The 13,877-nt window shown below is 32.2% G+C and overlaps 1 protein-coding gene and 1 long non-coding RNA gene across 2 annotated transcripts; one reads left to right on the top strand and one right to left on the bottom strand.

Moving 5' to 3' along the window:
- Positions 1-3,145: 3,145 nt before the first annotated feature.
- LOC117689672 (solute carrier family 23 member 1) lies at positions 3,146-12,961 on the bottom strand. Its single transcript, XM_034471277.2, has 11 exons — positions 12,552-12,961; positions 11,190-11,347; positions 10,233-10,345; positions 7,788-7,864; positions 7,311-7,492; positions 6,726-6,846; positions 6,477-6,633; positions 5,726-5,979; positions 5,145-5,421; positions 4,861-4,956; positions 3,146-4,414 (listed from the first exon to the last, which is right to left on the bottom strand). Exons 1-11 carry the CDS (start codon positions 12,891-12,893, stop codon positions 4,215-4,217), a joined length of 1,977 nt encoding a protein of 658 aa, XP_034327168.2. The 5' UTR covers positions 12,894-12,961; the 3' UTR covers positions 3,146-4,214.
- LOC117689673 (uncharacterized) lies at positions 5,301-5,793 on the top strand. The gene is made up of 2 exons (XR_004601884.2): positions 5,301-5,433; positions 5,579-5,793. It is a non-coding gene; the product is annotated as an uncharacterized lncRNA (long non-coding RNA).
- Positions 12,962-13,877: the final 916 nt, after the last annotated feature.

Genomic DNA, 13,877 nt, shown 5'->3' with positions numbered 1-13,877 from the left:
AAATTTTTTTTCGAACCATCTTTCAGCATTTGAAATATAAGTTTGGTAGTCAGATTTTTCTCCATTTTAATAACACTCCATGGTTTTGGCATTTGAAGCAGCTTTTCTGCATCCAACTCATCCCCAAGTTTTTGCAATCTTTGTTGGTTAATTGTTTTTCGCCAGAGATTGTTGTAAATCTCATCAATAACCCATATGACTTGTGGAATCTTTCTTGTTTTCCAGTGTCTCCAAGGATTTGATTCAGCCATTACTTATCCTTCAATAATAAGAAAAAATTTGATATTTAATTGATATAATTAAATCGTAGCATTAGTGATTTAAATACTTGTAATAATGTAACTACATGTATTTAGTTCCATTCCATTCACCATTTTGCAAGGTCTAATTCTAAATCTAGGCCCGTTTTTGCGGTCTAAAATCGGCTAACATATATCAAAAATCATTTCTAACTCTTATTGACACATTGATGTTGTTCATTCTGCCTAAAAATTCCATCGTTGACAGGAGCGAAATAGGTATAAATCGTTATTGGGTTAAAAAACGTAACTTTAAACAGAACTAATGATGTAAACAGTTTTATTTTAAGATTATCAGTCTTTCTAAAAAACGTTTTGGATTGTGTTTTGTTTAAATTGTAAATTGTGTTCTGTTATGTGCTTGTTGTGTTTCGTATAAGGAATGTATTATTTTAAAGACACAAAATCAATATATTGATATACCAATCGTGTCATGTCCTTTCAGTTTTCATGTTCTAAATTTTGTATTTACTGTCACCCGGTAAATTCATAATTTACAACATTACAATAGGATGACAAATATGATAGCGAAACATATTCATAGAACGTTCATTGCGAAAATGTACCGGATTTTTTATCGATAATAATCGATTTGGCTTTGCCATTGAGGAACAAATTTTGAGTTTGAAATCAACTCTCCTATGCAGTTAATTGGGCAAAACGGAAGGAAAACAGTGTGTGGGCCTAAGCACAAACCTGAAAGAAACCCATCCCCGCTAACAAGACTTGAAAATAGTCGATAAATTCGATGCAATGTATTTAAAAACATTGATTTTCTAGGTTACCTCTCTATGAATACCTTGAAAATAGTCAGATTTTGACGAACAATTTAGATATATTTTAAAGTCGTATGTATTTCTACGCCAGATATTTTTACAGCAGTAAAATGAACAAAAAAGATGCATGGGTTCGAGTCAAAAATTTTTACTCCTGGATTTAATATGTATATCTTTTGTTCGCAAACACCATGAAGAAAATTTTGATTTGTTCTAACATTGATTTTATTTGAGCATATTTTTATTGTACAATAATACAATTTACATACAACTTACCTTGACTGTGTAAGTTTATCTTCCCTTAAAAAACACAAATTATTCTCAAACTATTCTTGTGGTTGTTATTAATATTCTCGTACAGATTTTGTTCGAATAGCTCAATTAAAATTCTATTAATCTATCTTAGATATTTCGACTGAAAAAAACAACACATCTAATCTCACTATTGATATGCATTTCTTTCTCGTATTTGCTTATAAGAGAGAGAGGAATCGATTTGTGATTTTCTTTATCTCAAGCGGTGTTAACCTTATTGGAATGACGTATTGAAATCATAAAAAAAGTTTCAGAAAGACACACGTTTAGTTTTCTTCAAAGCAGTTAAAAATACAGAATGTACCAAAAGTACTAGCCACAAATAAGTTGATCTTAAATTTAATGTTCATTTTCAAGAAAAAAGTACTTTCAAGTGTATGGTATGAATCAATTTGCTAAAACATAACCGGAAAAATATTTAAGAAGATCTTTTAAGTTAATTAAGATTAAGATAAATGTGGTCGGTAAACAGATTAGTTTGAATTTTACAAATTAAAGTGTCAGTTTTACAGAGTAAAGTACAAAATTTACAGATAAATGACTTAAGTATTAAGGTGTTCAAAAAAACCCATAAAAAGTGTCTCTGTGGCCTTTATATGATTCTGCTGGTTGTCATTTGCAACTTATATTAAAGAGTTAATCATTACATCGATGCCTTAAACATTCGTAATGATATAACCCAAACGTTTGTGTTATCTAAAATCGAGTATTACAAAATTGATTTTTTGTTGTGTCAAAACACAATATTAAAAGGTTAGAATTTTTCCATCACAAGGGAAATGTGGGGTTGTTTTATCCTGCACTCTGGATTTTTCTGTTGAATATGGAGGTCACAAGTTTAGCTGACACATCTTGTTGTGACCCTGTCACCCTGATAATATACACCTGTAGGTATTCCCTCTGAAGTCCTGAAAAAAGTCCAGTAAACCCTACCTCTAAATAAAGTGAAATACTGAGAGATTTACAGTGCACTTGAGAGACAAAATCGATGAAAGATTTTGTATTGTGCCAATAAATATGGATTAAAATGCATTGGAAAAATAAATATTTAAGATTATGAACAACTTTAAGCATTATACTGGTATTTTTAGAATGAAATATTTTTTGTCGTTGGTCGATTCTTTTTGTCAAATTGAAAGAGAGCTAAAGTTTAATTGTTTGTATGTAGCATCAGTAGTGTTCATCCTTATTTTGGATGGAAACGTTGGTAGATAAGGTATTGAATTGTTATTTTAACTCAATTGTTTATTAACTAGAACTCAGATGTGCAAAGTCTGGTAGACCCGTCGTGAGAATGAAAATGTATTTGATGTATTCAGTCATCTACAAGTACGTGACACAAAATATATTTATATAGGTAATGCAGTCTACTTTTTATAAAAAAAAAAATTGAAAAAATGGGAGAATAACCTACATGGATTTATATTTTTGTTTTTTTAAGTTTAAGAGACAGACAACAAAATAGCATAGGTGCAACAGAAATATAAATTTTAATCAAAGGTTCGGTAAATTACTAATAGCTACATAATGGACAAATAAGCTTTTGAAAAGAGCAAAAGAATATACATTATAGATATAATATGTTAATAGTAAATTTAAGAAATTACACTTTGTATAGTAGCGTTGTGCTGGTGCTGAGACACTGTTAATTAATATGACTTTGGCTATAGAAACAATAAAACAAAACATATATACAGACTACAGTAAATAAAGAGTACCTCGATTTAATTTTTAACCCACCCACCCACCCCCCAAAAAAAATATTTTAAAAAATCCAAACATTTTCATAATTTAAGCGTACATGTAAGTACAATCCAATAACTAAGGAGATAGCTTTCATTTCACAAATGACAACTAAAATTATTTTTAATTACATGATTATATAATTGCATTATTACAATGGTGTTGTGGTTCTGTATAAACTACGTTTTGGTAGAGGGTGATTTATCTGAAACTATTTTAACAGTAAGTTTTCTAATGGCGTTGATAATTTTAGTATTAAATAAATTATTTTTCAAAGAATACTTTTTCTTAATTCCTATAGCAGATGTTCTAAAGTTGTATTTGGTTTAAACGGGGTATAACAAAGAATATAATTTGATGTTTATATCAGATTCTTTCAATTCATCTAATATGAGCACAAAAAATTTAAACGATGTAAGGGACCATGGAAGGTTGAGAAATTAAAACAGCGTTATGTTAAGTTTTTGCGGGTAAAAGTGAAAATATCATTTACCTGCATAAAGATAACTGACATGTTTATCGTTTATAAGGATAGCAACTTGTTTTAAAAGTGAATCAGATGCAAACGATTGCTAATGAGGAGAATATTAAAGATTTTAATTTTGAACTTCCATTTTCGCGTACAGGTAAACCAGAAAAGTTTAGGATGAAGGATATTGCATATTAATATTAATGGTGACTAGTTTCATCCATGCAATGATATATCAGAAAAAGTTATTTCATTTGAGGTTGATAAAACAAAACAGTAGGTTTTAAAATAAGAAGAATTGTGTTCGGGAACGGGAGAAAAATTATTCAATTATGATTCTACTGGTAACATACATATTCAGCTGTCCTATATATAATATATTATCTCTTTTGACGGGGTAAGGGGTTGCATGGGTAACTTCAGTTTTATTTTTATTGATACAAAAATAAATATTCAAAGATTTTTTCTAACTTTTGATGCATAAAAATATACATCTCTTGTGTCAATTTGGATGTGCAAATGACAGATTCGTACAAGAAGGTTTCTGTTTAATTCTTCATATTTCCATATATTAAATTAAATCGTATTCATTTTGAATGAATTGACATTGACCTAGTTAGCTTTCTTGGTTTGATTTGGGTTGTAAGTGGGTAAAAATGGAATGTATGACGAAATTCGGTATTTCTTTAGAATCCTGGTCAGACATGGAATGTCATATACCTCCCGCCCCTCCTCCAAATTTTCGTCTTGATCCGCCCCTTCTTCATCGTTCCCGCCCTGCCATATCAACATACCACGTTCCTTCAGAGTTCCTATCAAAACGCGATACAGAACTTTAGTACCAAAATTCAACAACAGAAGTGTTGCTTATTTTTTCGTTTCAATTTCCAGTAAATCAAATTTTTCCACAAGGGAGGTTTAAAAGTTATCTAAGGCTGTGACATGTAAAGTTTTTAAATGATATCAATGTTTTCAAAACAATTTTAAATTTGTCCTAAAAATAATAGTTTTGCTACCTCTAGAAGTATATATATGCATGAATCTATTAGTTCATGATAAATTTTACTCAGAAATACTTGACCACCTTTAACTTTAAGATCAATAATCAAGTTAACAAGTAATGTTTCTTTTTTATAAATGGCATTCCACCTAAATTTCCTTTTTACCCAATTAAACATCATGTTCATTAAAAAACGGGAGGAAAATCTATACAATTTAAGCAAGAGCTTAACATCATAAAAAAGGAATGTTCACAAACCTGGCACAGTATTGTCCAAAATAAGGGCAATAAGAAAACCAGAAAAATTCGGATTTCTTGTCAACATCTTCAAAAAGTTGTCAGCATGATCACTCCCTAATGGGGAAAAAGTCAAAACATTTTCGTATTTTAAAACAAAAAAGATGCAATCAAATTATTATCAACTTCACACTTTATCCGTCCGATTTGTTATGCAATGGTTTGGCGCTGACCAATTTACAAAAAGTATCATAAAAAACAATACTTGTTGTAACACTAAAATCAAAACAAATATAAGAACATACCTGTCTGGATGACGTCATCGCCATTTAATTTTGACCAGTAAGGAATGATAAGACCCCACAGAATTGATAAGCCTATGATTGCAAGGTTTCTGGTAGAGTTCATGTCAATGTACTGCAGGTTTCCAAACACAAGTCCAAGGAATATACCGAAACCAATGACCTGCAGTCCTCCGACCACTGGGTACGGGATGGTTATGAGGACACTGGTGAATTTACCAAAAACAGCAAGTACCATTAGCATGATACCGAGCAGCTGGAAAATGATTCTGCTTGCCACCTAAAAACAAAGGTAAATCCCACGTTCAATCTAATTGGGATTTTTCCCTTTCAAGAGATCCGGATCTTTTTTCTTGTACATTTGAGATTTGTATTTTGAGACAAAGCTACAACATAAATGTGCACGATTTCACATTTTCCTCAACAAATGGTTGTAGAGTGGACACCAATGATCCCCTAGCCTTTCAGGATAAGGGTTACCAACGAAAGCAACGCACATGGGTCCCCACGAACAATGATGATTCCACAGTACCCTTGATATTTCATGTAAATATTATTTGCAATGAATAAATAATAAATCGAACCTTTGTTAGACCGATGACTCCAATGTTTCCAGCATATGTCGTTGTCCCGTGAGCTGCGCCCCAGAAACCCGCCATCATGCTCATGAACCCTTCTACTAGAATCCCTCTGTTCATTGCATGGACCGGGGGCGATGGAACACGCACCACTCTAGCTACGGCGTAATAGTCCGCGATAGAATCCAGTATAGAACCAATGGTGGCTGTCAGAAAGGCCGAGAAAACGCCGACATCAAAGCCAGGGGTCCCGTACATGCCTAGAATACAATGCATGTATGTAGAAGAGATAAAAGTGGTATCGGACACATGTTGATATTAATGTGGATAGAAGTATACTGTATTATAATCATGGAATCAAAATACTTTCACCGGTTTAGAACTTTTTTATTGTATAATATTTGGCAATTATATGAATTTGTCGCAACACTTTTTCTTTTTATTATGAAATGTATTTGAAAATATATAAGATGGAAGGTTTGGTTTACATATGAATACTAGTAACTTAAACTAGTTATTGTTTAAGGGCAAATATTTTTCAAGGTGCTTATAGTTACATTGTATGACTTTTTGTTCAATATGCAACATAGATTATGCTTATAAAGTGTAAGAAACATATAATCTTATTTTTCCCTAACCGAGATTTACTAATATTAAATCAGTCTGTTAAATAATGAGAGAAGAATTAAAAAATAACAAATTTTGGCTGATTATTAACTTTGGAATAAAAATTGCAAAGAACATCGAGAAATCCTACCAGGGTAAGGGAAAATAAACCAGGGTGCTTTGTGGATAACATCATTTCTGTTGTCAGTCCTGGCAAAAAACTCCGGACTGTTCGGATCGTCACTGAACACGCCCATATTTGTCAAAATAACACACGTTGTCCATCCAACAGTTGCGGCAATTAACATCTAAAGATAAAGGATACTGACGGTTACGTATACCTTACCAAGGAATACTTCATTTCGAATATTTCAGAATCTAGATATATACAATACGTAACCGAAAAGACTTGATGCAGTGGAAATCGAATAATGTGAAATTTTTTCTTAGGCGTCCAAAGTGGAATTGGCATATTCCATCGGTCCATGTACAGAGATAAGATGAGAACGATGCCTGCAGTGCTATTGTAGAAAATATACGGTTAAGTCTTTAAAAATCTTAAGTTTTTTTTACACAATTAGGGAAAACCATTTTGAAATCAAGGCAAGCAATGCGGTTGAATACAGAAATAAGGAATCGTTTTTTGATTTTCTATGAGAATAACAAAACGGTTGGGATAAAATCTGAAAGGGCTTCCTAGCAAATTTGGACGTTCCGACCGTAATGATCTACTCATAAACATCAACGAGGGATTCCTTGTTAATTTTTTTCCGTTTTTTTTTTATTTTGGAGTATTGTATTTGCAGTTAAATTTATTGATATCAATTATTCTAATTATGCTAAATACTAATAATTGTTTGCCTTTCTAAGAGCCTACGGTATTTATAATGACACGTGCATTTTTTTCTATCACAGACAAAGGAACTGGAAAATTTATATCTATTAAGAAGATAACTATTACAGAGAATGCTTTTTAGAACCTTACAAAAGGGAAACACCCCAATGGGTACTGCAGAACTTGTACGTGATGGTATAAACGTTGATTCCGATCAGAAGAATTGTTGGAATGACTGTGATAGGGCCAATGAATCTCAGCAAAAACCCCACGGTTCCTGTTAAACCAACAAACATGTGTAGGAAACCCGCCAGAATTAACGCACCAGACATCTGTTAAAAAAGAAAAGGTGTTTACGCAAATAATTCAGTTAATAAAAGTAACTTGTTTTTTACACAAACAAATATTAAATAATATCAATAATGACGTCATTCAAGTATGGGCCAACTTAATAAAAATTTAATAAAAAACCCAATTGTTTGTTCCTATTATCATTGGTCTAGGGACACATTTATGGCAAAATTTAGGGCAAAAGAGTTAAAAGAATGTTTGTTGCAAATAACCAAATAAGTACTTTTCAATACAAATGCAATGTACATAATGTAAAATACTGTATATAAAATACACCTGCAAAAATCTGGGAACGATGACTTCTTGGAAGTACAAATCCTTTATCACCACCTCACTGACTTCAGAAACGTTACCTTAAATGAAAAGCACTTGCCCTTTGATATATAAACTGTCAAGCTTTTAATGATTTATTTAATATTTATTCGTTTGGTGAGATATTGACGCTTCTGATCGGTCGAACAACTTCTTTGATACCTGCATTAATAAATTTTTGCCGGATCTACTTTCCTCAACTGTTCTGATCTAACACTATTTATAGAACAGGAATTTCCAAAATAAACACTGTCAACAAAATGTAAAGTTGTGTCTGTTTTATTGTCAGCAAACAAAATACATTATAAACATAAAAACTTGAAAGTTTAACCTTAAAAAATAAACAGAACACATTAATTGATTCACGAAATAGAAAATTAAGCGTCTTCTCTCAATTTCGTCTGCTTAATTGAGATCAATCAACATTACAGCGAGGCTGGCTGTTCCTTTTCCAGAAATAATTATAACGAACAATAGCCCTATACACTTTCACGATAACACTAGCTTATAGTACTGCTGTTTAAATTTGGTATTAAATTTACACACGTACATGATCGGTCATCAGAATATATTCGAACAAGCATTCTGCATAAGTAATACACGTCCCCTACCGGTTTGTAGAAATTTGTGAAAACAATGCACTGTTATGCAGAATATAATTTCTTACCGTCTTCTGTACCCCGAATCAACAGACCAACTCGATAACGAACCCGATTGTAATAATACAAAAAACCCTGTCGATTAAATTTACAACACAAAGCTTGACACTATTTTACAGAACTTATTTGTTTGTTAGTACATGTAACAATGTAAGGTATGGTCCAAGTAATACACGATATTATTACTGAGTACATACTTTCCTCGTTTATTCAATACACACCGAACCTGATAACGAACCCGAACATTAAAAAATTGAAATATAAAAAAAAATATTATCACGATAATACGTCAATCAGACGCTAGAAAAGTGTAAACTTGATCTGTAGTTTGACATTTTGAAGCTGTTCAGAAAATTTCAAATTATTCCTCAAACGCATAAAGAAAAAAAGTGTGGAAAACTGAAGTGGGACAGACAGACGGACGGACGTACAGACGGACAGACGGACTGACGGACGCAGATGAAAGCTATAGTCCCCTCCGGTGAAAACCGGTAGGGGAATAATATGCATCAACTCCTTCGATCGGCGCATTCCAAGCGGCAGATATACCATGTAAGAACATCACTGGCTATCAGTTACCACAACGTTTACAAAAGTCGCTTATACATACTATTCTTTGTCGACATATCAACTATTTTCGTCCACAATCGGCTCTCCTTCGATGGTTATGTCCAGTTGCATATTCCAGCGATTTCACAAGAAAACCAGTTTTATTACGAATCTTTCTACACAGTGAATAATTTCACATGCTATCGTATGTATTTTCCTTTCGTTTTCGATTCAACCGGTTTAGATTTTAACTCACTATTTGTGTATGTCACCATTAAATTTGGCTCAATAGCTCTGCATCAGTTGAAAGCGCATCCATTTTGAGTATTGTTGCTGTTGTTGTTTTGTATTCATACGCGCCGCTTCATTTACACTATTTACATTTTTGATCAATGACACTTCACATTTTTTGATTTAAAAATGTTTAATTAAATGATAAGAAATGAAGATGATTTTTCTATTGATCAACGTATCAAAGAAAAAATTGACCGCGCATTGATGAAAAAGTTTTCCGGTCAATTTTTTCTTTGATACGTCGATCAATACACCCCTGCGAATGGTATTGTCATTTAAATTTTATTTGACACTTTCAGTTTCGCAGTAAAATCGTGCCTCGTGTTTATAGTCTATTTCATAGAACCTAGGAACTTGTAGTCAAATATAAAATCCAGAGGTTTATTGATTTTTAATTTTATCCACCAATTAATTTAAATAACCGCTAGATGATGAAATAAAACATACATCTTAAAAGATTGTCATGTTCTAACATAAATCAAAGTAGGATGTGATATGAAAATCGACCAGACTTACGTATTTTGAGAATATTATCCGAACACATATACTTCCGCTCGAAATTTCACAGGAACTGAACAAATCTCGGTGAATTCTCGTGAACTTTAATTCGCTTAGCAAGGATAAAGAAAACATTCCGAACACATTCCCAGGGGTGCAATAGAAAAATTATTATCTTCATTTCTTAAGAAATCATTCACAACACTTAACTGTCAAAGAAAGGTAATTAAAAAGAAACCAAAAAAAAAATTAATTAAACAGATAGATAGATAGATAGATAGATAGATGGATGGATGGATGGATGGATGGATGGATGGATGGATGGATGGATGGATGGATAGATAGATAGATAGATAGATAGATAGATAGATAGATAGATAGATAGATAGATAGATAGATAGATAGATACCGATTGTTTGATTATAATACGTATGGATGTCTGGGCATGCGTATTGTGGCACATCAAGCAGAACCACAAGGGGGAGCACATAGGCTGAAACAGGGCCCTGATAGACGGGCAATCTGAATATTGATATGAAAATATGAATATTAATTTAGTATCAATTAATATCTAATGAATTATTTCAATAAGACATGGAAAATGTATTCATCGTATTGTAACATTGATATATCTATTAAAAAATGGATTATTTAAAGCTGCTTGGTCCGATTTTATATCAAATTTAAGCACGCTTTTAAATGATGGTTATGCTTAGTATATGTTTCATAATAGACATTGCAGTAGTTTCACCCGTCAATTATGCCAAATTTCAATGAAGAAAAATACGTACGAAATTTGCTAACAAAAACAAACGACATTAAAAGGTACCGCGTTATTTCGCCTCATGTTAAATTTCACCCCTGATGACGAGACGGGTATGATTGTATTATGAATTTGACATCGCTTTAAATAAAGGTCGAAATGATCAGACAAATTACAAATCAACATATGTACGTTTTGTTCGCTAATATTTCTAAAGTCTGCTTTCTCTACAATCGATGCATAGCAAGCTGGTCGAATAACCCCAATCATTCGGGGGACGAAACCAAGCGGTTTCCTTTTCTAAACATGGTTTGTTTTTTCGTTTGCCCAAAGAGAAATTATTTTTATTTACTTTGAATATTTCTAACTTTGAAAAGAGACTGATCTCCTGATTCTGTAAATAGGAGAAAGTCCATAACTTTCTAAGATAAATGATTTGTATGAAAAAAAAATGTATACTGTAATTACAAAAAAATCGGACCGAGCAGCTTTAATTTCATCAAGTGCTCAAATCTTTATATGAAACTTGATATTCTCTCAATAAAAACCTATACATTTACACATTATTAATCGCATAATTTATCAATTGTTCATCAATCGTACCTGAATCCCACGGTATTCTGCAGAAAGGTGCACATTCCAGACATGAGGAGACTCATTGACATGATAAGTGACTTAAATTCACCGTGGTTTCTGGCGCACATAACTTCAGAAACCAGCATGGTGGATTTTATACTCGATTTCAGGCATAGAAGGCATTGCTACAATAAGTTTGAGTTCCAAGAAAAAATACACACTTCTATTAAAAAAGCTGTTATACAGAATAGTTTACCCTGTTGTATGCATTTGCAGTCCATGATACATGAAGGGTTTCATCCAGAATCATAATTTTCACTTTAGATGTTAGTGACAGATGAGTACGACAGAAACTGATAAGCATATTTTTGTAGTTAACAATTAAGATGTCGTCTTTTATTGTATCAGATCCTGGTGTTATTTTGAAAATTATTTCAGGTACAATAAACATTATATCATAAATCTAACTGATTTAGAATAGAAACAAATTCAACTTACTAAAACATATAACTTTTGTTTTCAGAACACAAAGAAAATGGGGGAATAAGATGGCGCAAATGCCCATTCGGTTTAGTGGTGAAATACAATTTTGAATTCATTTTTCCCAATTAAATCTATTCAAATATATTATAATACAGGTTTGCAAAAGCACAATTTCTAACTATATTCAGTTTTTAATATATTAAACAAAAGATGAGAGAAAAAATATTGCCAGAAATTTTTGCGGTATCGAACCCATAACCAAAAAAACCCTTAGATATTAAATGTTAGCTTATGTCGGGTACTCTAACCACTTAGCCATTTCAGACATAACAAAGTAGGCTGTTTAAATATTATGTGTGACTTTGACCACGAGTTTGCGGACTTATAATATTTTTTTCAAAACGTTCAATTGTTTGGATACAAAATGATATTTTTATGTATAGTGGGTCATCTCTCCATGTTTTTGTTGATTGAAATCGGTTTGTTTTCCTATAGACCTTATTTAGACTATGAGAAAAATATGGAGCAAAGACCCACTTTATGATAGAAAATGTCTTGAAGTTCTAAAACATGACAGTATTTGCAGGTTTTGATACGTATACGCCTGTTTGAGTCAACATATTCCAAGTATTGAACATGTTTATAGGTTAAAAATCAATGATATGTTAATTGTATATTGTTTTAAATGATTTTTTAAAAATATATCAGATTTATTGATATTTTAATTTTTCAGTAGCTTGTCCGACCGTGTAAGGGCATTTCACACGCCTTATCCACCCATCTTTAAATTTTAAGAATATATAAGCAGGCAGTACATTTTGGCTTTGTTGGAGATTTTTATAGTCCTTATTTTGAATTATACATGCAATTAATTGTTTAAAAATCCTCAAAAGTAAAATGTGTTACCTGAAAACAAAAGAAAAATAAAAGATGAACAGGAGGGCTTTCGCTGACTTTATAAATCAGTCCCTGGCGCTCGACTTTTAAAGTCGGTGCATCCGTTTCTTCGTTTAACATAGGATCTTTTTCTGAATCGTCCATGGCAAGAATACTGCCATTTTTTACAGTCTCTTCCTTTACGTTGATGACCGTTGCATTGTTTTCGTATTTGCAGTTGAATCCATCGACATAGGGTGGAGGAGGAGTCGGGGGCTGGGAGTCCGAGGAATTCCTATCACTGTTTGTATCCATATCTTTTTGGTCGACGAGGTTCTCATTGAAACTATTAGATTTGTAACTTGCATCCATTATGATATTTGCTCGGTAAAAGTTGATCAACTAAAACCTTCTCATTCAGGATGACAGTTGTACTTTTATTCAATGAATAAAGAATGAATTCAGAAGTCATGACTTTAAATAAATGGTTTTTTTTTTCAGCCGTAAATATTCGTGACTTCCAATACTGAGGTAAATTTTATCATTACATTTTGTAAAGATCAGCTTTAAAAGGGTGACAATGAAACTATGTTTATTTGTCCACTAATTGAAAAACAAAATACATGCGCAAACGTAATAACAAGAAAAGAATCATCACGCAAGCGTCAAAAATATCAGGCTGCAAAACCTTAAGATCTGTTTGAACACTGATGAGGAATATCTTTTTAAACTTTGCGAAATATATTTCTTTGTTTTTTTTGTCAATGCTTATTTTTGTTAAATTACAACATGTATATATTATTTCCAAATGAAAAATATGGCAAGAATTGAGGTGTCTTTCGCACGTCCAATCTGTTTCAAATCTTTGACCATGTTCTCTAATGCATTTGTCCATGGGTTGAGGTGATTGATATTTATATTTTGAGACCACTGGCATTTTACAATCAGCTGGAAGCTGGCCTAGCCTCTGAAAAAAATTATTCTTTATGTATTACATCAGGAATGAAATAAATTACCTTTTAAGAAAAAAAATTAAATAATAAACAGACGGATACATGATTTTCTATTGAATCATAACCCGAAACAAACTCCGTTCAATTTCACTAGTTCCTCGGGTCACCTTGTTTACTTTGGAACTATCTGCGTAGTCCAGTTATAGAAGAGACAAACTATAGAAAACTCCAGCTATTTTTCTTAAATTGTTATATTCTATTGTGATTTTTATAATTAAAAAAATATTCTAAAAACTAATATGTTCATATTTTATTAAGACAATCGTTCTATGTTAATCCCGCAGAAATGCATGCGCAAGTGCACACTTATCCCGCAGAAACGCATGTACAATCTTAAAACCCG

Source organism: Magallana gigas, chromosome 8, assembly GCF_963853765.1.
Source record: "Magallana gigas chromosome 8, xbMagGiga1.1, whole genome shotgun sequence".
Taxonomy (NCBI): Eukaryota; Metazoa; Mollusca; class Bivalvia; order Ostreida; family Ostreidae; genus Magallana; species Magallana gigas.
Note: the sequence above shows the minus strand (reverse complement) of the source record. Positions and strands in the feature narration are given on the sequence as shown.